The 22,553-nt window shown below is 43.2% G+C and overlaps 1 protein-coding gene across 1 annotated transcript in view; it reads left to right on the top strand.

Moving 5' to 3' along the window:
- The first annotated feature begins 321 nt into the window (after positions 1-321).
- Positions 322-22,553, top strand: part of SPTBN5 (spectrin beta, non-erythrocytic 5) — a 113,789-nt gene continuing 91,557 nt past the window's right edge. The window contains exons 1-12 of the mRNA XM_060273618.1: positions 322-800; positions 3,419-3,535; positions 5,199-5,366; positions 6,765-6,881; positions 7,722-7,879; positions 9,621-9,849; positions 13,033-13,667; positions 14,716-14,854; positions 16,111-16,343; positions 17,351-17,504; positions 18,906-19,106; positions 20,501-20,707. Of these exons, the coding sequence (XP_060129601.1) occupies positions 3,425-3,535; positions 5,199-5,366; positions 6,765-6,881; positions 7,722-7,879; positions 9,621-9,849; positions 13,033-13,667; positions 14,716-14,854; positions 16,111-16,343; positions 17,351-17,504; positions 18,906-19,106; positions 20,501-20,707 (2,352 nt within the window). The 5' untranslated portion in view covers positions 322-800; positions 3,419-3,424. The remainder of the gene's footprint in view (positions 801-3,418; positions 3,536-5,198; positions 5,367-6,764; positions 6,882-7,721; positions 7,880-9,620; positions 9,850-13,032; positions 13,668-14,715; positions 14,855-16,110; positions 16,344-17,350; positions 17,505-18,905; positions 19,107-20,500; positions 20,708-22,553) is intronic.

Raw genomic sequence — 22,553 nt, 5'->3', positions numbered from 1 at the left:
TTTCTATGGAATAAACTTTTGGCAGGCTACCTGCAGCCAATGGTCCAATACAGTGGTGCCTCGCTTAACGAATGCCCTGCTTAACGAAATTTCCGCTTAACGAAAGGATTTTTTGAGCGGAGGTTGCCTCGCTAGACACATTCGTTTTATGAAAAATTCATCTAGCGAATCGCGGTTTCCCATAGGAATGCATTGAAATTCAATTAATGCGTTCCTATGGGCAAAAAAAAAAGAAAAATTCAATGCATTCCTATGGGATTCGTTAGACGAATTTTTCATTATAAGAAAAGACCCGTGGAACGAATTAAATTCGTCTAGCGAGGCACCACTGTACTGTAAATCAACTTATTAAATGAAGGCTTTCTAATTCCAATACTTGGCAATCTATTTTTATACTTATATTGGAATTACTTTTGTCATATAAAGCCTTGTACTATGGGCCGGGTAGTGACTGGAATAATTTACTCCAACTTAGCGTGGGAGGTACATATTTTCTTTATCATAAGCACCTGCTGGTATCAGAGCCCAACTTCCCGTTCTAGTACATTATGTCAGCATTTGAACTGCTGCAGATATATCATAACCATTCTGCTGAGAACCTTTACCCCCAATATTCTAATGACCTTTCCCCTCCCTGGCCAGGTGTAGAGTTTTCATATAGATTATAAATACTTTCTCGCTGTCACAGTATTCAAAGGTCACTTTGAATGCCAGAATAAACCAGCAGTTCTTGAGTAAAAGTGTTTATTCTATTGAATGGTGTCTTGCTGGCTTTCAAAGGGACATCTTTACAAGGCTGGGTAAGTTTAGACTTCAAGGAATTCCTTTGCTTTCTGTGGATGGGGCAAATGAGGGTATAGGCATTTAAGTCATCTCAGAATTGCTTGAAGACGAATGTTATCCTTGCGAGAAGGTATGTTCTTACAAGTGACAGGCGAGATGTTCTAAAAAGAACTGACAGTCCTATTGTATGGTACTGCATGTGCAAAAGGAAAAAGGTAAGAAATGACAACAGAAAGCATAATTATTTTTAGCTGATTTTGGTTTTGATCCAGCCATTTTCCTGGGACCAGAGGTTAAGCAAGAGAAAGGCAAGGAGGATAATGTATCTTATTCAGGAAGAAAAAAAAGTGCTGAGGACTTCCCGAAATGTGTGGGAGCTGATGAATTGTGGGCAAAATATCCTCCTTCCAGCAGTTGCCTTGAGGGGTGAAAGGGCTGCTTCAGAAAATTAGATTTCTGTCTTAAGCAGCTTTTTGAAAAAAGTTAATTCTCCCACTGTGCATGAGGACCCTTGAACATGTGGAGTCCTGGTATGAACAGAAAAAAACAGGATCCCAGCATTTTGTCTTCCCAGAAATACATGTTGCTGGGATATATTTTGCCAGCAAATAGTGACCGGCATCATTTAAACAATATTTGAGCACACTTCATATACATTGAATCAGGTCTGAGGAGACTTTGGTTGTGGCTCATCTACCACATCCCCTAAGACCAGATCTGACCACAAAAATCTTTCAAACACCACTATTCAGTCACTTCACCATAAAAGTTGGTTGTGGGGAGCGCAAGTACATTTTTGGGTGAACCAATTGTGTCCTGTGTGTTGGATTTGTTAAGTAAGAAATGATGGCATCTCACACGAATGCTAATTTTTCTGAAGTTTTGATGAAACTAATCATCAAAGAAATTATTTTTATATAGCAAATATTAACTGACCTAACCAAGTTCATGTTACAAATGGGGGGAAATAAGGAAAATGGCTTTAAAACAAGGAGCATCTCCTTGGTGTACAAATTAGGCAGGCAGAATGCTGGTGTCTTTCTTCAGAAAGCACAATTACTTAGAAACTAGTGCAAGTGGAACCAGAAAAGCAGGCTGTCATTAAGAGCAAACTGAGTTAAGAATATATGAGGTTTACCAAGGAGTCCAGCACTCTTGTGTATGCAAAAGACGCCTCTCCTCAAGTAACCACAGGGGCCCATCAATAGGAGGCAGCTACATTTTGGGGGGAGCCCTTGCCCTCAACTCAGTCTCTGGAACTGCTTCCAATATCTCTTTGTTAGTAACAGGAAGCTTATACTGAGCCAGACATTTGGTCCATCTAGCTCAGTATTGTTTATTTCAAGGGTTCCCAAAGTATGGTTTGTGAACCACATTCAGGTGATCCCTGGCATGTCTGTAAAAATAAAATTATAAACCATGCAGCTTCTAGCACGGCCTGTGACATACAACAAGCAGGCAAATAACAACAGCAACAACAACAACAACAACAACAACAACAACAACAACAACAACAATAATTTATTATTTATACCCCACCCATCTGGCTGAGTTCCCCAGCCACTCTGGGCGGCTTCCAACAGAAGAATAAAATAATCGATTAAAGACCAAAAGCCTCCTTAAACAGGGCTGCCTTCAGATGTCTTCTAAAAATCTGGTAGCTGTTTTTCTCTTTGACATCTGATGGGAGGGCGTTCCACAGGGCGAGTGCCACTACCGAGAAGGCCCTCTGCCTGGTTCCTGCAACTTGGCTTCTTGCAACGAGGGAACCGCTAGAAGGCCCTCGGCACTGGACCTCAGTGTCCAGGCAGAACGATGGGGGGTGGAGACGCTCCTTCAGGTATACTGGAACAAGGCCATTTAGGGCTTTAAAGGTCAGCACCAACACTTTGAATTGTGCTCGGAAACGGAAAATTGTGCTCACAAACCATCAAGTGTTCGACCAAGACCCTCAGAAATATTGAAGGGCTCCATGGGGGCAGGGGGAGCTTGGAAACCTCTGGTCTAGACTGGCTGGCAGCATTTCTTCAGGGTTTCAGGTAAGTAGTCTTTCTCATTCCTACCAGGAGATGTCAGGGATTGAACTGGAACTTTCTGCATGCAAAGCAGATGGACTATTGCTGAGCTATGTCCACGCCCCAAAACTGCTAACACTGCATTCTTGGGGTGGAATCTGAAGTTCTTTGCCTTTCAATAAAACCAGCACAGAGATTAGAAGAAAGGCATGCCCACCCCCCACTGTTAATTTTATTTCAGTGTTGAAATGCCAAAACTAGTATTTAAGTTTTCCTTGTTGCAGTTTTGTTAACACTTTAACCTGATACCTTTCCAAAATGTCTTCAGCTTAATAGAGATCTTCCTTGGTTGTTCTCAGCTTATTAGTTGATGGGTAGCAGAACCCACTTCCTTTTGGCAAGAAATGCATTGCAGGATGTGTGAAATTGGCTCTGACCAGAGAGGGAGTGAAACGGAAGAACGTGGGCTGTCAGATTTGGCTGGTAGTTTTCTGTTGAATGCATAATCTTGGCTTCAAGGAGAATGCAAGCTCAAGAATGCAAGAGAATTGGCAGCAAGCTGGGATGGGTGATGCATGGTTATTTTGGGAGGAGTCATGTTGGAATGTTTCTGTTTTCAGGGCACCATGGAGGAAGAATATGTACAAGGACAGTTCAAAAAGCTGCAAGAGCAGCGTATGACCATGCAGAAGAAAACGTTCACCAACTGGATCAACAATGTGTTCTACAAACATGGTGTAGGTACTTTCCTCAAGCTCCTTCAGATGTGATCAGCTTAAAGACTTCCTTGGTGGCGCGACAAACAACTCATGGAAAGCCCCTGACAAACTTTATCCATACAATATCATTAATTGCGAGCTGCAACAGTGTAAACAATGCCTTTTGAACTTCCATTGACATCTAAAGTTACCTCATTCAAGATGGCTGCAAAACAAACAACAGCCTGGGCAAAGCATTAGTGCAGCACCTGGAACCATTGTGCCTTAGCACAATTTGCTATTACTTAAACATTTTAGTAACTTGACAACTTTAAAAGGTCAATCATTGTTCCAGAAGCTGCAACAAAAAGCAGCAGCTCTGGTTGCCAATTCGCTACCAGGCTAAGTTCAAGCAGCTAGCACAGGCATCCCCAAACTTCGGCCCTCCAGATGTTTTGGACTACAATTCCCATCTTCCCCAACCACTGGTCCTGTTAGCTAGGGATCATGGGAGTTGTAGGCCAAAACATCTGGAGGGCTGCAGCTAGGGGATGCCTGAGCTAGCACATGTATGCAAAACCTTGGTACCAGGCTTGGTACCAGGATATCTGATCTCACCCCTTATAATTCCCAACCAATCACTGTGCTTTTACTGGAGATGGCCTCCTGTGGATACCATCTCATCCAGATGTCTGTTCCCTATGAAGTAGAAATCAGGCCTTTAGTGTGGAGGCACCAACTGTGAACTTCCCTCTTGCATACCAGGCAGGTGCCACCTCTAGCATCTTTTTGGTGCATGTTGAAGCCTTTTAAGTGGAGATTTTATTGTCACTGCAGTCTTTATCTGTACTGGATTTGAATGGTTTTTTACTGCTTTCTGAGGGAGCAATTCATAAATGGAATTAAATGAATGAGTGACTAAAATGTCTTGGTCCAGCTCTGACAACTGAAATATCTTCTGGGTGGATGTTAAAACATTAACTGCCTAGTCATAAATATTATATTAGCTTGTAATTGGTGTAAAGTAGAGCATTAAGAATGACACATCTTGACAAGTACAATCTGATGACTCACAGCTGAATGAGTAAAAGACCTTGACTGAAACCCTACAGAGTTTGGGAAGCTGTGGAAATTCTATCTGTACCTCCATCTGTAACAGGAAATTGCAGTTGCAGTCAGAAGCTCCAAACTGTTGCTAAAAATGTGTTTAAAATGAAGATTCTCGCAGTTTATCAGTGAATGGATTGAAGGCTGCAAATATTCCAGTCACGCTTTTAGCTGACTGTTGTTGTTGTTGTTTAGTCATGTCCGACTCTTCGTGACCCCATGGACCAGAGCACACCAGGCACTCCTGTCTTCCACTGCCTCCCGCAGTTTGGTCAAACTCATGTTCGTAGCTTCGAGAACATGACTAGAATAGGGATATTTGTCAAGAATCCATGGAGGACACTTGTAGGTAAAGGAGTATGGAGAAGTTGTTCAGACTTACCTATAGTTTCTTTCCATGTGCAGTCCTGTTCAGAATATTAAATGATGTGAATTCAATTGGCTCAGAAGCAAATCATCTCTTCTCTTCTCTTCTCTTCATGCCACTCAAACAGCAATTACAACACTTGCTTGCCATTCCCTATCCTTGTGTGACATCTGTCCATGTCATTAGCTGTGAAATTTTGGCTGAATTCTTTGATGCTTCATTTTTCAGGTGGACATTAGGATTCATGATCTCTATACTGAACTGAAAGATGGCATTTATCTCCTGCAGCTGTTAGAGCTGCTGTCTGCTGAGCAACTGCCCAGACCAAACAAGGGTAAAATGAGGGTTCATTTTCTGGAGAACAACAGCAAAGCTATCCAATTCCTCAAAACCAAGGTGAGAATGTAAAAGTACAAATGCAGACTTGTCAAGTTGCAGGACAGTGTGAGGTTGCATATTTATAAATTAATGCTTAATCTATATGCCGTCAGGTGTCATTGGTACACAAATTTGAAGAAATTCTCTTTAAGAGTAATGTTAATTAACCGTATTGGAACAGTTTTAAACCATTGTTTCAGTCCCATAGAAAGGTTAAAGTCTTCCCCCTATTTCTTTTTTAATGTTGGAAATAGTTGATATATTTTGATAATTGTGTGTGTTCTGTGAATTGGGTACTTTTCCTCAGCCACTCTTGCAGATTATAGCATATTTAAAAACATAAAACATCAAGCATTGAAAACCTCCTGATACAGGGCTGCCTTCAGATGTCTTCTAAAAGTTGTGTAATTCTTTATCTCCTTGACATCTGAAGGGAGGGCATTCCACAGGGAGGGCACCACTGCCAAGAAGGCCCTCTGCCGAGTTCCCTGTAACTTCACTTCTCACAGTGAGGGAACCACCAGAAGGCCCTTGGCACTAGACCTCAGTGTCCAGGCTGAATGATGGGGGTGGAGACGCTCCTTTAGGTATACTGGGTCAAAGCCGTTTAGGGCTTTAAAGGTAAGCACCAACACTTTGAACTGTGCTCGGAAACGTACTGGGAACCAGTGAATTTCCTGGTGTTATATGGTCCTGGCGGCCACTCCCAGTCACCAGTCTAGCTGCCACATTCTGGATTAATTGTAGTTTCCGGGTCACCTTCAAAGGTAGCCCCACATAGAGGGCATTGCAGTAGTCCAAGCGAGAGATAACTAGAGCATGCACCACTCTGGCGAGACAGTCCGCAGGCAGATAGGGTCTCCGCCTGCGTACCAGATGGAGCTGATAAACAGCTGCCCTGGATACAGAATTAACCTGCGCCTCCATGGACAGCTGTGAGTCCAAAATGACTCCCAGGCTGCGCACCTGGTCCTTCAGGGGCACAGTTACCCCATTCAGAACCAGGGAGTCCCCCACATCCGCCCGCCCCCTGTCCCCCAAGAACGGTACTTCTGTCTTGTCAGGATTCAAACTCAATTTATTAGCACCATCCATCCTCCAACTGCAGATTCACAAAGTTGACTGGCACTGATGAGAGTTGCAGTTGAACAACATCTGAAGGGCCATAGGCTGACCACTTCTGCTTTATCCATCCACGCATCCACCCATTCTTAATCCCCCCCCCTGAGTTTCCAGGGCAGGTTACAACAATGTAAAAATGCAACACTGAAACTAGTTAAAACAAGTTTAAAGCCTCAGGTTATAAAAAGTTGTGTTTTTACATTGTTGTAACCTGCCCTGGAACCTCATGGGGTTTATAGAAACAAACTGACAATGGTAATAATTGCTGGAAAACTACATTTGTGCATTTGACAGGTACAGGTGAAAGTAATTGGACCTGAGAACATTGTAGATGGGGACCGAACTCTCATTCTGGGTTTAATGTGGATAATTATCCTCAGATTTCAAATTGCATCCATCAGACTTGATAAGGTAAAACTGTTATTTAAAAGCCTTTGTCCTCTTTGCTTTGTGAGAATGATCAGCTCTTCTGTTGTTCCAAAATGTCCTTGATCCCTAGCAAACTGAAATTTGACTCTTAGGTTTCTAATTAGATTGAAAGCCTAGTCTAAGTAAAGGATTCAAAATGTATTATTCATTTGAATAGGGGAAGTGGCAGAGAGAGAGCCTCTTTACTTGAGGGTAATTTAACTTACTTTACTTTAACTTTACTTGTGGGTTAAACCACAGAGCCTAGGGCTTGCTGGTCAGAAGGTCGGCGGTTCGAATCCCCGCAACGGGGTGAGCTCCCGTTGCTCGGTCCCAGCTCCTGCCAACCTAGCAGTTCGAAAGCACAGCAAAGTACAAGTAGATAAATAGGGACCGCTCAAGCGGGAAGGTAAATGGCGTTTCCGTGCACTGCTCTGGTTTGCCAGAAGCGGTTTAGTCATGCTGGCCACATGACCCGGAAGCTGTACGCCGGCTCCCTCAGCCTATAGAGTGAGATGAGTGCCGCAACCCCAGAGTCGTCCGAGACTGGACCTAATTGTCAGGGGTCCCTTTACCTTTACCTAATTTAACTTTACCTAGCACAGTAACTCCCCCCCCCACTGTGACATGCATCTAATAATGTGGTAAACAAACTGTAGATAGAAAATGCCTCACTAAATGTATAATTATAAATCCTTACATTTCAGTTTGTTTTTTAAAAAAAGTTTTCATCTTAGAGCAAACTTGTGAGAAGTTTTCAAATCTGGATGTGTTGTTGCATGGCAGATTTTCATTTATATATGCAATTGTCCTTTGAGGTTTCTCTCCTTGGTATGTTTCTAGGAAGAGTTTGGAGCTAAAGCCGAAGTCCTTTCTGCCAATGATGCCCTGCTGGTCTGGTGCCAGTATAAGACTGCCAGTTACCCCAATGTCAATGTGAAAGACTTCTCCAAAAGCTGGAGTGACGGGTTAGCCTTCAATGCACTCATTCATGCTCACAGGTAAAGGAGAACTAGGAGATCCTGCAGCAGTAGCTCAGACTTTTCCGTAAATCTTTAATGGAGAAAGTGATCAAATCTGACAAGTTGAATAACTTTTTGCTCACAGTATCATGTTAGACAAATGGAAATTATTTGTTAATAAGCTCAGAAAAGTTACTAGAGATAAAATGGTGCTTTTCAAAAAATGTAAGTTGAATTCCACAAGGATTGGGATGGGTTGGGATAAAGAATTGGGGATTTCCACACTCTTTGGTGCAGGACTTCTGAGCTCCCAAGAATAGATTTCTCTCTCACTTTAACATCAGAAGCCAAGTTCATAGCCCGAGGCTGACACCAAAGCCCACCTTCCTTGATGCAATAAGCTGTTAGGGGCTTGAACTGGGCAATAGGGATTGTTTCTCAAATTCAGGTTTCGGTTTTTCTTCCACCTCCCATGGTGGATCCTTTGTGCTTCCTCTCCCTTGCCACCAGTTACCGGGCAGCAAGAAGGGAACAAATGGGACCCTTATGCTTTCTTTTTTCTCAAAACAAAATCATAGAATCATAGAATCAAAGAGTTGGAAGAGACCACAAGGGCCATCCAGTCCAACCCCCTACCAAGCAGGAAACACCATCAAAGCATTCTTGACATATGCCTGTCAAGCCTCTGCTTAAAGACCTCCAAAGAAGGAGACTCCACCACACTCCTTGGTAGCAAATTCCACTGCTGAACAGCTCTTACTGTCAGGAAGTTCTTCCTAATGTTTAGGTGGAATCTTCTTTCTTGTAGTTTGAATCCATTGCTCGGTGTCCGCTTCTCTGGAGCAGCAGAAAACAACTTTTCTCCCTCTTCTATATGACATCCTTTTATATATTTGAACACGGCTATCATATCACCCCTTAACCTTCTCTTCTCCATTTATTCCCTTGCTAATGCCTGATCAGATTTCTTGATCAGCCTTATTCGTCCAGAGCAACGAAGGTGGTGAAGGAGATTGTCTGGAGCTCTGCTCCACAACAGCACCCCGTGTTAAAGAATAAAGTCATTTTTTACAGGAAGGATGTTGTGAAGACTGTCATTGAAATGGTGTCATTGTATGCACACCTCCTCACCTACCCTAAGGAGCTGGTCCCTGGACCTGCTTCCCACAGTCTCGCCCTAGCAGCATCCCCCACAATGTGGTCTGCCCCAGGACACACCCAGCACCCTAGCTAACTGGAGATTGAATTCAAGGCTTCTAAATCTGGCTGTGGCTTCTCTCTGCTCCTCCCATCCTCACTTGCCTCTTTTAACTACGTGTACTAGAAATTCCAACAGCTTGAACCAGAAGGAGAGATTGGAAATGGCCAACCAACACCATTCTTTGGGCTCTGCTGAGAGACCAGCTTCAATGGAGTCTTCCTCTTTCTGAACCACTTCCATTTCAGATAGCCATCTGAGAACAGATGCCTGTATCTGCTTGTTTTCCCTTTCCCACCCATTCCGTTTTCCTTATGTGCCGTGTCTTTCAGATTGCAAACCCATGAACCAGTGCTGCCTTGTTTTCATTTGATCTGATGTAAGCCTTTTTGACTGAAAAGCGAAGCAAAAGAATTGCTTGGATAAATAAAGGGTAGTGAACGGAAGATTGAAATGCACTTTAGGTAGTATTTCTCAGGCACGCTCGACTTTACATGCAAGTATTGGTGTGCACCTCGCCTCATTTTCGAAACATAACCTTCTTTGTATGTTTCCCCATCACCCCTTCTTTCATCTCCCCAGGCCTGATCTCATCCAGTACAGCTCCCTGAGGCACGACCAGCCCATCAGCAACCTAAATAATGCCTTCACTGTGGCAGAGAAGCAGCTGGGAATCACAAAGTTGCTGGATGCTGAGGATGTGGCGGTGCCATTTCCAGATGAGAGGTCCATCATGACTTACGTCTCATTCTACTACCATTACTTTTCCAGGCTGAAGCAGGACCAGACTGTCCAGAAAAGGCTCACCAAAGTCAGTGCACATAAATTAGCATACCCTGTCTCTCAAGTAAATTCTCTCCATGGGTTAAATCAGTTGTGGGATCAGTTCTCACGTATGTAATCTGTGGATAATGCCAAGGGCTTTTCACAGGAAGAATAAAAGTCAATGTTCTCCTCTACAGTCAGCTTAAGAAAAAGCCCTCCATGGTCAAAAGGCAAATGCTTATGCAGTAGGAAAACTCATTGCAGTTTGTTTCCTTTGCGTAGGGCAAACGTCAGCAGGTTTTTGCAATGTTTGGCTCATCTTCATATAAAATACATTCAAGGATACCATGGACAAGCAGGCAAGCCCAGTAGGATACGTTCTGGCTGAAGAACTAGGTAGACCTTTGCCAGTGCCAAAAGAGCCAACCAGAAGCTTTATTAAATAGGAACCACAAAATCTGGGATCTCCTCCAATCTGATGCCAAAGTTTTGTAATTGTTCCATACCATTCTGTGGAGCCAAAGCTAGCTTGGGCTTTCACAGATACAGTGACCGTGGAAAGGGACAGAAACACACACACACACACACACACACACACTTAGTACACATGCTCTACTACATATCCCCATATATTCCTACATTGCAGGTGGTTGGACCTTTGGGTCGCTTCCAACTCTACAATTCTATGCTTCCATGATATTCCCGTTGCAAGTTTTATAAGAACCTAAGACTAGCTCTGTTGGATTGGGCCAGCCTCACAGTGGTCAACCAGGTGCCTATTGGAAGACTTCTAGCAGGACCTGAGTGCAACTGCAATTCAGAAGCATACTGCCTCCGACAGTGGCCGTGTCAGAGTTCTGCCCTTTGTGTGCTTCTCGCTTTAATGGTTTTCCTTCCCACTCGGATTCTTTCTTGGGGGTTCTTTCACACAGAGCCCTTCTCCTTCTCCTCCCTCCCTTCCTAAACAAACACAGGGAGACATGATAATCTCTCCCTGACCTCAGTCACCGTCAATAAGGCAGCTCTGAGTTCCCTAATAGGATTGTAGCAGGGAAGCCTCCCTTGTGTCAAAGCAGACTCAGTATGCGCTAAGACTAGTGGGTGACCAGGGAGTGCAGAAGGAATCCATGCAGTGAGGTAAATCACCCTCCCCTCCCTCCAGTGACCATGCATTTGTTAGGATCCTTCAGCGAGAACTGGGTGCGATGGCAGAACATACAGAAGGGAGCCCTAATGCCTCAAGCAGCTTTTCCTGCACTCAAGGTTGGTGCTGCTGTTTTGCTCCTTCTCCTGCCTGGGGCCGGGCTTGCTTTGTTATTTGTGTGCTCTGAAATGGATGCAAGCAGATTAGCACTTGCAGCTCATTGGTTTTTTTATTCGGTTTCAGCACCTTCCTCATTAACTCAAGGAAACAATTGGGGGCCGGCCGAGGCATCCTCGAGAGTGACATGGAGCATTGTCCTGCGTTGTCTGTTGTAGTTTGCTGTAGTTTGGGGCATTTCCTTTTGAGCTCTTTCGAAGCTAGGATTAAGAAGTGGAAACCAAAAATAGCAAATGAAAGGGGAGGGCAATGTGAGAAAGATGGGTTACTCTTTGCACGCTGGAGATGCTTCCATAGGCTTTGTGTCCGGTGCTGAATGAACATGACTGTCTATCAGTCCCCACAGGGAAGGTGCAGATATTTTATGCTTAATGCTGATAGTTCAAATTGACTAACAGAATCAAGGCTTTCTCTGGTAACGCCAAACCCTGTACTGGATGGTACCATGTCACAGAGTCCCTTCTCATCATATGCTGATGGGCGCTTCTGATATTAGTTACGGGAAGCAACTACTTGCAGGCCCCTATCAGAGAGTTTTGGCAACAAAGCTGCAAAGCTGGATCTAGACACATCAAAGAAGCAGTTCAACACGTTGCAAACTCTGCATGAGAAATCGGGTTAGCAGAAACGGAACTCCACAGCGCCATCTGGTGTCACAGTGTTAGATGGAATGCATATGCAACATGTATAAAGCGTTTTTTCTTTGCCAGTGTAGCTGCGTCCCATGTTTAAATTTAAATGAATGAACCCAGGAGTCTTCATTAAGGTTGTGGGTTGCTAACCTATAGTCAAAAACAGAAAATTGCAGACTGGTGGAGGGGGGTGTATTTCTGGATCTTTGTTTATATAGTAGCAGTAGTAGTAGTAGTAGTAGTAATAATAATTATTATTATTACTATTACTATTATTATTATTATTATTTATTATTTATACCCCGCCCATCTGGCTGCATTTCCCCAGCCACTCTGGGCGGCTTCCAACAGAAATATTAAAATACACTAATTTCTTAAAGATTAAAAGCTTCCATAAACAGGGCTGCCTTCAAATGTCCTCTAAAAGTCTGGTAGTTTAGGGCTTAAAAGGTCAGCACCAACACTTTGAATTGTGCTCGGAAACGTACTGGGAACCAATGCAGGTGTTTCAAGACTGGTGTTATGTGGTCTCGGTGGCTGCTCCCAGTCACCAGTCTAGCTGCCGCATTCTGGATTAATCACTCATAGCTGAGTAAGGTTGTCTTCCATAAACATGGTTTTTAACAATGTAAGTGGCTGTGGAGGCCAATTCTGGATCCACACATCCTTCCACAGTGGGGACATTGGTTTCCAGACAGGAGTTTATCACAGTGTGGATTTGCCAAGCATGCCTTCCTCTTAGCACGTTTCTCCCTTGCGTCCTGAGATCGAGTTTCTTCAAAGCCCATGACACCTTTGGTAAAGGCTGTTCTCCAACTGGAGCGCTCGCAGGCCAGTGTTTCCCAGTTGTCAGTGTTTATACTACATATTTTTTAGATTTGCCTTGAGACAGTCTTTAAACCTCTTTTGTTGACCACCAGCATTGCGCTTTCCATTTTTAAGTTCGGAATAGAGTAGTCGCTTTGGAAGACGATCATCAGGCACCCGAACAACATGACCAGTCCAACAAAGTTGGTGTTGAAAAGGGTATATACAGAAAAAGACTGCACTACCACACTGGCAGCCTTTAACACCAGATCTATCCTCTACCCACCCTAATGAACACTTCATACCACCCACTGAAACACAAATTCAGATTTAGATATGGTTATTATCTGTGGCTAAGGAACAAATCTCTCATCCTAGTCTCACCAAAAACCTGGATTGACTGAAGTCAGCCATAAAACTAAGCTAGGTTGTATGATAAAGTTTTTTCTTTTGCCTGCCCCCCCCCCAGATTGTGTTCTTCTTGAAGGAGACGGATGACTTGAAGTTCCAGTATGAGCAAATGGTCTCAGAGCTCTTGAAATGGATAAAGCTCAAAGTGGTGGAACTGGACGATCGCTTCTTTCCCAACTCCCTCAAGGAGATGCACCTTCTCATGGGCGACTTTAAGACCTTCCGCATTGTGGAGAAGCCTCCCAAATACCGGGAGAAGGGAATCATTGAAGCCAATTTCTTCCACATCAGAACCAAACAGCGAGCCCACAACCAACGTGCCTACCTGCCTCCTGAAGGAAAGACACTGAGAGATTTGGAGAAGGAATGGGTTGTTTTGGAGAAGGCAGAACACAACCGAGGAAAAGCAATCCAGGAGGAGCTCTTGAGGCTGGAGAGAGTTGAGCAGCTCGCCCAGAGATTTCTGAAGAAAGCAGCTGTTCGCGAGGCCTACTTGGAGGACATGAGAGGGATAATAAAGAAGCAGAACGACTGGCAGCCTGAGAGTGTGGAGGAACATCAGGCAGCCACAAGAAAGCTTGAAGCCATTGAGGCGGATATGCTTTCCCGAAACCTACGCTTCAAAGCACTGTCTAAGATGGCTTCAGAAATCAAGGAGGAGAATTACCATGGCAAGATCCAGATTGAAAAGAAGTGAGCTGAAAAGTGGCGGTGTGTGGTTTGGGGAGGTGGGAGAAGCAGGAATACAGTAGCTTTAAGGAGAATTAGAAGTACACATAGAAAATAGTTGTGTTGGTAGCATGAATACTATAGCTTCCCTTTTCAGAAAGACAGCAATGATAGAGATTAACAATGGCGATGGATTTCACCATCATGCTTCTCATTAGTGCTTTTGAATAGACAGTGAATAGGGACCCAGGTGGCGCTGTGGTTAAACCACTGAGCCTAGGGCTTGCTGATCAGAAGGTCGGCGGTTTGAATCCCTGTGACGGGGTGAGCTCCCGTTGCTTGGTCCCAGCTCCTGCCAACCTAGCAGTTCGAAAGCACGTCAAAATGCAAGTAGATAAATAGGAACCGCTACAGCGGGAAGGTAAACGGCGTTTCCATGTGCTGCTCTGGTTTGCCAGAAGCGGCTTTGTCATGCTGGCCACATGACCCAGAAGCTGTACGCCGGCTCCCTCGGCCAATAATGCGAGATGAGTGCGCAACCCCAGAGTCGGTCACGACTGGACCTAATGGTCAGGGGTCCTTTACCTTTACCTTATAGACAGTGTACTGATTTTTAATTTTTTTAAAAAAGAAACATTCTGATTATTATTTTTCAAATAAAATATTGGGAGAAGACCCTTCTCCATGTTTCAGCACTGGGTGAGGCGTGTTATTGGTGACACAAGGGCCTGCTGTGCAGTGTCTTGGCAGAATATCATCAGAATTATGGTTAAAGCCAGTGTTTTTTTCTGGGGTTACTCAAGGGTACACAGCACCGGCACCTTTTTTTCCTAGAAGAAAAGCACTGGTTAGATCCAACACTTCTATCATTTCAGTGCCAAGCTAAGAAAGACCTTTCTGTTTCCCCAGCCATTTTCAGTGGTTTAGTTAAATGAACTAGCCACATGGGAATCATGAGGGAACTTGACAAGGGCCTACATTTTCATTGTTTTCCCTATGATTCCTTGAAATACGTAGTTCTGCTCAGAATCTTTTGATATACCATGTTGTTGTTGTTTTCCTTCCCATCCAGGCAAAATGACATTGTGCACCAATGGCAAGACCTTATGGCCCAGCTCAAGGGACAAAAACACTCCTTGGGGGCGATGCAGGAAGGCCTGGTCCTTTTGAGGGACATCAATACCATTACAGAAGAACTAAAAGGGCTGAAGGTATCTTGTGTTATACATGTTGTGGTGGTGACAACTCAAGACTGCAGTTTATGTCATATTGTGAAAGAACATCGTGTCTTCAGGTCTGAAAATAGGCACATAGTCATTGACATCCCAGGCTTCTTTATTTATTCAATAAATAATATTAATAATACTGGAAATAAATAAATAAATAAATAAATAAGAGAGACGTAGGCATACAATTGTCAGTACAAACTTGATTTTCCAGGGGCAACTAAATGAAAAATATTCCACTTGCCAGAAGTACTGGTCATGAGAATAATAGAATATGGACTTGAGGCTAAGTGCTATAGATTATCGGCATGCACAGAAATCTGTTCGCTTTCCTTTACATTAGGTTAAAAGGCCTGTTTCTTGCAGTGAAGGCCAGTTACATATAGATTATAAAACTGAGTCCATAGAGAGGCAGTGCATACAGGCTTAATTTGACCATATAACTGCCTTCATTTATCATAACCTATTTGGTTCCACACTTCTGGGATTAGGAGAATTCAGGTCAAAGGGCAGTCTAGCAACCAGTCACAGTACATGTTGAAAACTAAGCACTGTGCTTATTATCACTATACCTGTTTGTAATAGGTACTGTATGTGGATGGAATTTGCATCTTTCCTTTGAGATTGGTGGGCCTTGGATACCATCTGATGATTCCTAGCTGACATGGGTGATAATTTACCATTGTATGAATGTAACTACAGTGGTGCCTCGCAAGATGAATTTAATTCGTTCCACGAGTCAATTCGTTTTGTGAAAAATTCGTCTTGTGAATCGCGCTTTCCCATAGGAATGCATTGAAATTTCTTTTTTTTGCCCATAGGAACGCATTAATTAAATTTCAATGCATTCCTATGGGAAACCGCGATTTGCAAGATGAATTTTTTGCAAAACGAATTCGTCTTGCAAGTCACCATCAGATCGCAAGATGCATTCGTCTTGCGAAAAAATCGTCTTGCAGGGCATTCGTCTTGCGAGGTACCACTGTACTTGATAAACTGGGCATCTGTAATATTCTGCCAATAGTGTAGACTCCTGCACTTTAGTGCAAGTCACCATTCCCTTATTCTTCTGATTGCAAAAACTCCTCTCAGAAGTTGAAAGGATTATTAGTTTTATAAGTGGCTACATGCACATTATGCTAAATTTACCACCTGATAAATAGTCATCCGTAACTTAGCAATTTTATTCATGCAAGTTCTTGAGGATGATAAACATTATTTCTATTTCATTTAATTTCCAGAGTCTAGTGAGTTCCCAGGATTGTGGTAAACAGCTCCTGGAAGCAGTAGATTTACTGCAGAAGCACAAACTGCTTGCCTCGCAGATCTCTTCCCTTGGGGAGAGGATCAGGCAAATCACTGAAAGAACAGAAGTGATTGCCAAAGGTAAATCATTCAAGTCAGATGTGCTTCAAGCTAAACATTGGATGCTCCAGCAGCTGCATCAAAACCTTGTGGATCTCTGCAAAACACGGTAAATTTCTTCTTTTTGTGACTCAGTTCTTCCTGAGGAGGCTGGTCAATTCTTTTATTTAAGAAATCCAGGAGTAGAATATCCTAATTGTGGGATGTCAGGGGTGTTTGTATGAACCCCCACAATGAACATGTGAGGGGACAGCTGGTCATGCACCTCTCGTGCCAGCATGGATACTGTCCCCATTTCCACAGCTGTGAGCACTTGGTGTTAGTGACACCCACTGACATTAAGTATTAGCAGGAAAAGTACCCCATACATGTTCAGCGGTAAGTATACCAGACTTCCCAACTGAGAACCCTGAGCTCACACATTGGGGTTTCTCTGCCTTCTGTTTGGATTGCATTCGGATTCTTATCTTAAAGTTAGGTAAAGGTAAAGGGACCCCTGACCATTAGGTCCAGTCGTGACCGACTCTGGGGTTGCGGCACTCATCTCGCAATATTGGCCGAGGGAGCCGGCATACAGCTTCCAGGTCATGTGGCCAGCATGAGTAAGCCACTTCTGGTGAACCACAGCAGCACACGGAAACGCCGTTTACCTTCCCACTTGGAGCGGTACCTATTTATCTACTTGCACTTCGACATGCTTTCGAACTGCTAAGTTGGCAGGAGCTGGGACCGAGCAACAGGAGCTCACCCCGTCACGGGGATTCGAACCGCCGACCTTCTAATTGGCAAGCCCCTAGGCTCTGTGGTTTAACCCACAGCGCCACCCGCGTCTTAAAGTTACAAAGGAATTAATTCACTGCTTCCTTCATATTGTTCAAATTCATTAGGTAAATATAGTTGCTTTGAAGCAGAATTGAAATCTACTTCCTTAAAACAAAGTATGGATTTTACCCGAAACCAAGGAGAATGCAGAAAAGTGTCCAGGGCGCAACTGTAGTATAAATAAATATTTCAAATGTGGCCAGGATGCTGGAAGTACTAGGAAAAACATGATGTGGCTTTATAAACATTACCAAATGCATCTTCCCCCCTTTTTTCTTTTCTTTTTTGGAATAGACAATATCAGCTGGAAAGTGCTTTGAAGCTTTTTGAGTTTTTCCATGAGTGCAAAGAAGAGGAGCTTTGGCTGTCTGACAAATTGAAGCTGGTGAAGGCGGCACACTTAGGGCGTGATCTCAGTCACATTGCAGCCTCTCTTCAAAGCCATAAGGTTAGTGATGTTTAATTCTTGATCGCCTGTGCAGATTTTAGAGGGTTTTCAGACTTCTCTAGCATTCCTGTTTCTAGTAGCATAAATACTAGTACAAGTCCAAAAGATTTATAGCAGTTCTAAAAAGGGGTGGGGGGGGGACTGGTGGCGAAAGAATATGTAAGATCTTAATATTATAAAAGTCTTCACCGATGGAATGGAAAACTGTTAGCGATATGAGGTCAAAGTAACTTACAAATTTACCAATATTGCTTGAAATGTGCAGGCGTAATCAGCCCAGAGCCAGTGAAATTGACTGATTATACTATGGTGTTTCAATAGGTCTAAGCCAGCCATCCCCAAACTTTGGCCCTCCAGATGTTTTGGACTACAATTCCCATCATCCCTGACCATTGTTCCTGTTAGCTAGGGATCATGGGAGTTGTAGGCCAAAAAATCTGGAGGGCCACAGTTTGGGGATGCCTGGTCTGGGCAGACAATGGTATTACCCTATTTGCCTCTTGATTGCTTTAGCTAGTTTGATAGAAGAACAAAGAACCCGTGGGTTAAGCAATTAAATTCTAAAAGGGACTTGTTTATTTCTTTCAGCTTTTCTCTTTCTGAACTGTTACTTTATTTGTTTGCCTCCTTCAGGGTTGTGAGGGTTGGATTTGTTAGAAACACTGTTTAATTTGCTTATGTGGAACAGTATATCCCTGTTGTTGCGTTTGTGATATGCAAATTGGTTAAAAAAAACCCAGGCCATAGCCAATTTGCCTGATAGCCAAATTCCTACCTGGCCCCACTAATACGGCAACCACCACAGCCATAGCAAGGTCAAATCAATAAGTAAAATGCAAAATTAATGAAGCGGGTAGGTGGGCTGAACTGATGAAGAAGAGCGGGTGTCGGGGGTCAGCGCAAACTGTTTAAATCCCCCCCCCCCGGGAGTGGGAGAGGTGCTGGCTGTCCTGCAAGGTTGTCACACCCGAAAAGGGGTTAAGCTGATGTTACATTAGGGATTAGTGCCATAGCTCCATCCTTTATCTTCTTATTTTCTGCGACAGTTGCTTTGTCAGTTATGATGACCCAGTCATAAGCCAGGTATTGCTACTTAGTTAATTCCTGCTGCTTCCTTCAATCAAAGTATTGTATGGCTGAAAACAATGGTGCTCAGTTATATCTGATTGCACTGTAAATATTGGTGGTAGGTATAATACTATTTGCATAAATGATTTCACCAGAGAAGATCACTTCTTGACTCATGGGAGTGGAATGGTGAGAAATGTTATTCCTCATAGTTATCACTCCTGAAATAATAAAGTGGATAAAAGAAGTGAAAACAGCATTCAAACTAGCATTACTGGATTTGGCTTCATGGTAACATCTAGTAATTGTGATCCTCCGACTTCCACCTGGCAGGCTTTGCAAGCTGAGTGTGACTCCCACCAGCTGATGTGTTCTAAGATCATATGCAAGGGCTGGGAGCTAGGTCAGAAAAACCCTTCAAGTCAGAGGAGCATCCAGAAGGAGACTGACGGTATCCAGAAATTGTGGCAGCAGCTCCAAGATGAGGTGGCCAGGCGTAAAATCAGTTTGGAGGCAGCTTCTCTCATCAAACAGGTAAGTTGGTCTGTAAAAGGTAAAGGTAAAGGGACCCCTGACCATTAGGTCCAGTCGTGACCGACTCTGGGGTTGCCGTTCATCTCGCATTATTGGCCGAGGGAGCCGGCGTATAGCTTCCAGGTCATGTGGCCAGCATGAAAAAGCCGCTTCTGGCAAACCAGAGCAGCACATGGAAACGCCGTTTACCTTCCCGCTGTAGCGGTTCCTACTTATCTACTTGCATTTTGACGTGCTTTCGAACTGCTAGGTTGGCAGGAGCTGGGACCGAGCAACAGGAGCTCACCCCGTCGTGGGGATTCGAACCGCCGACTTTCTGATCAGCAAGCCCTAGGCTCAGTGGTTTAACCACAGCGCCACCTGGGTCCCTCTAAGTTGATCTGTAGCTCTGTTCAAAATGAACTGAATTCATTATTATTAATAAGTCTAAACAGGGTCTTAGCCTGTTCATTAAGTTTGGAAGGTCTTGTTATGTTAAGACATCAACAACAGCACAGCCTTGCATTTAAGCACTTCTCTAATTGCCACTGGAGACAAGGAATTGCAGACAGGTGAGTGAGCAAGCTAAGAAAAGAGGGGTGGAATTCTTGGTCTCTCATTTGCACCTAGCATAAAAACCAGGAAGGTCACCACCAGCAGGCTGTTGATGGAGAGAGGGTTCTCTCTGCCCCTCCTCTTTCATCTCCCAGCAGCCTAGCTGAATTTTTCTCAGGCAAGTCACTAATTTAGAAGGATGCAATAACAGTAATGCTCAAGAAGAACCAGTCTTTCTTCTCTTTGACTCTTGAAGAAATTGTTGCTTTCATTGTTACTCTCCTAATGTGATATTGTCAGTACATCACAAGCAGGCATATGGAACAACAGCAGCCAGAATATTAGTGGCAAGAAATTGGAAAAATGAAGCACCACCCACGATAATAGAATGGCAGGCTCTTATGATTGAATACCTCAAACTGGCTAAGATGACGGGGAAAGTCAGAGGGCTTTCAAACCAGAAAGTATATAAGGATTGGGAAATATTCAAAGACTACCTAAAAACATATTGTCCAAATAACAATCTCCTTGCGGAACTAAACTGATCCTTGTAAAATACAATGTGTAAATGTTAATTTGTTAGAGTATACGAAAACAAATTAGGGTAATAGAAGGCTGCGTGTTAAATGTAAATAACAATTCAAGTACAATGAGAATAATTGGAAGTCTTTTATTTAGAAATTCAATGAACAATTGTATAATAATGCAAATTCTAGTTTTGTATGTGTGTTTCTTCTTTCTTCTGTTGTCTTAATCTTTTCTTTATCTATGTATATATATTTGTACTTTAATTCAATAAAGATGAGTACATCACAAGCAGGCAAGATATAACAACACAATTGTCCTATTTCCTCCCTCAGTACTTTGCTGATATTGATGAGGTGGAGTCTTGGATGCAGGAGCAACAAACCCTGCTAGCTAGCAAGGATTATGGGAAGGATGAATCCAGCGCAGAAGCTTTGTTGCATCGCCACTTTCGTTTGGAGAAAGAGATAGCGGCGTATTCTTCCGAAATAAGCCACTTGGATGAGCAGGCTCATTCTGTAGCAAAGCAGGCTGCATCAGTGGTAGGTAGCACTCATCCTGTCTTTTTTTCTCATTTCTATTAAGTTACAGATCAGTTTGGCCCAAATATGGTTGGTATTGCTGATGAACCCAAATAAAATCAAAACAGATAGAGACACAATTCGGTCTGTTAGACTGAATTAAACAATTTTCTCCTGGAATTGTATGCTAATCAGCCTACTGTTGTCCATAGGAATGCATTGAAATTTAATTAATGCGTTCCTATGAGGGGGAAAAAGAAATTTCAATGCATTCCTATGGGAAACCGCAATTCGCAAGACGAATTTTTCGCAAAACGAATTCGTCTTGAGTCGCCATCAGATCGCAAGACGCATTTGTCTTGCAAAAAATTCATCTTTCATGGCATTCGTCTTGCGAGGTACCACTGTATAGGAATGTTGTATCTTGCTTTGCTATATGCAGAATCTCTAACTAGCCTGTGAACAAACAAATCAAAAGTGTTTCTGAGTTTTAAAAATGAATTCACCACCAGATGTTGCAGTAGAAACACAATGGCTATTCTCTAAAATGGCTGCGGTTAAGACGTGACAAGGCCACTTTTGTGTGTGCATTTGAAAGAATATTTTTCAAACAGCAATAGGAGAACAATAGCTGAGAATGTTACAAAATTGCTCTCACAGTTTTAGAGCAAATAGTTGCATTATCAGAGTTAAAAATTTAAATCTGAACTTTACATCTTCCAATTAGCTCCCAAAACTGGGCCACGGCTCCTATCATTTTTCACCCAAAGACATTTCCCAGCACTTCCAGGCTGGCTAGTGAGGACAGTTCTCACAAAATATTCAAGAAGACTTTACCTCAGCTGAGTTACTAGTATGAGGATGATAGGGCTTCCAGGTGGTTTAAAATAAAAATACTTCATGTTTTAAAAAGTCTGCACGAGATATTATGGGACAACAGTAGGCTGATTAGCATACAATTCCAGGACATTGAGTAAACATAAGAATAAGAAGATCGAGGGCACAATTCTACAGCAAGATAAAAATGGTGTTTTGAGGGAAATATCACAACACAGGAACTGAAGATGAAGAGGAGAAAATTGTTTAATTCAGTCTAACAGACCGAATTGTGTCTGTGTCTGTTTTGATTTTATTTGGGTTCATCAGCAATACCAACCATATTTGGGCCAATTGACTCGCGGAACAAATTAAATTCGTCTTGCGAGGCACCACTGTCGTTGTAAAAGATCTTTGCTATCTTCAGACCTTGCTATCCTAGATGCAACTTAGGCTATGTTCACATTACCATTTACTGTGGCTCCAGTGCACTCCTTCTGTTGATGCTTGAAGCCAAGTACACATGACATTGGCCACAATCCATATGTTAACCTGTAGTTTGATTTGTTTCCCTTCAAACCAGCTTCCATCTGATTTGAAAACATGAGCTGAGGTGTGTACTTTTGAGATAGCCATCGTGCATACACAGATGAGAGCTTCACAAACAGGAGTTCAGGGGAGGTGGTGGTGCAAGCAGGTCATCCACACTGGGTGGAGAAATTCCCAGCCTCTCTCTGGTGTATACCAGTGTGCAAATGTAGGTTGAAACCATAGCTGCCAAGTCTCCCGTTTTCCCCGGGAAACCCCCGTTTTTACTTACCTTTTGCCGGTGGTCCCCCGTATCACTTCATCTCCCGTTTTTCTCCGTTATTTTCTCCTGCCGGCGGCTATTTTTTTTTCTGATTTGCCCTACTATGGGCACAAAAAATGGCCACCAGCGGCTTCAAAAGTCACATCTACGCATGACCGGAAGTGCGTAGATGCAACTTCCGGTGGCAGCGGCGGCCATTTTGGTGCCCATAGATGGGCGGGGCGACACCAAAAGTTACGT

This window comes from Zootoca vivipara, chromosome 1 (assembly GCF_963506605.1).
Source record: "Zootoca vivipara chromosome 1, rZooViv1.1, whole genome shotgun sequence".
Classification (NCBI taxonomy): domain Eukaryota; kingdom Metazoa; phylum Chordata; class Lepidosauria; order Squamata; family Lacertidae; genus Zootoca; species Zootoca vivipara.
The sequence above is the reverse complement of the archived record's forward strand: the minus strand, read 5'-3'. Positions and strand labels throughout refer to the sequence as shown.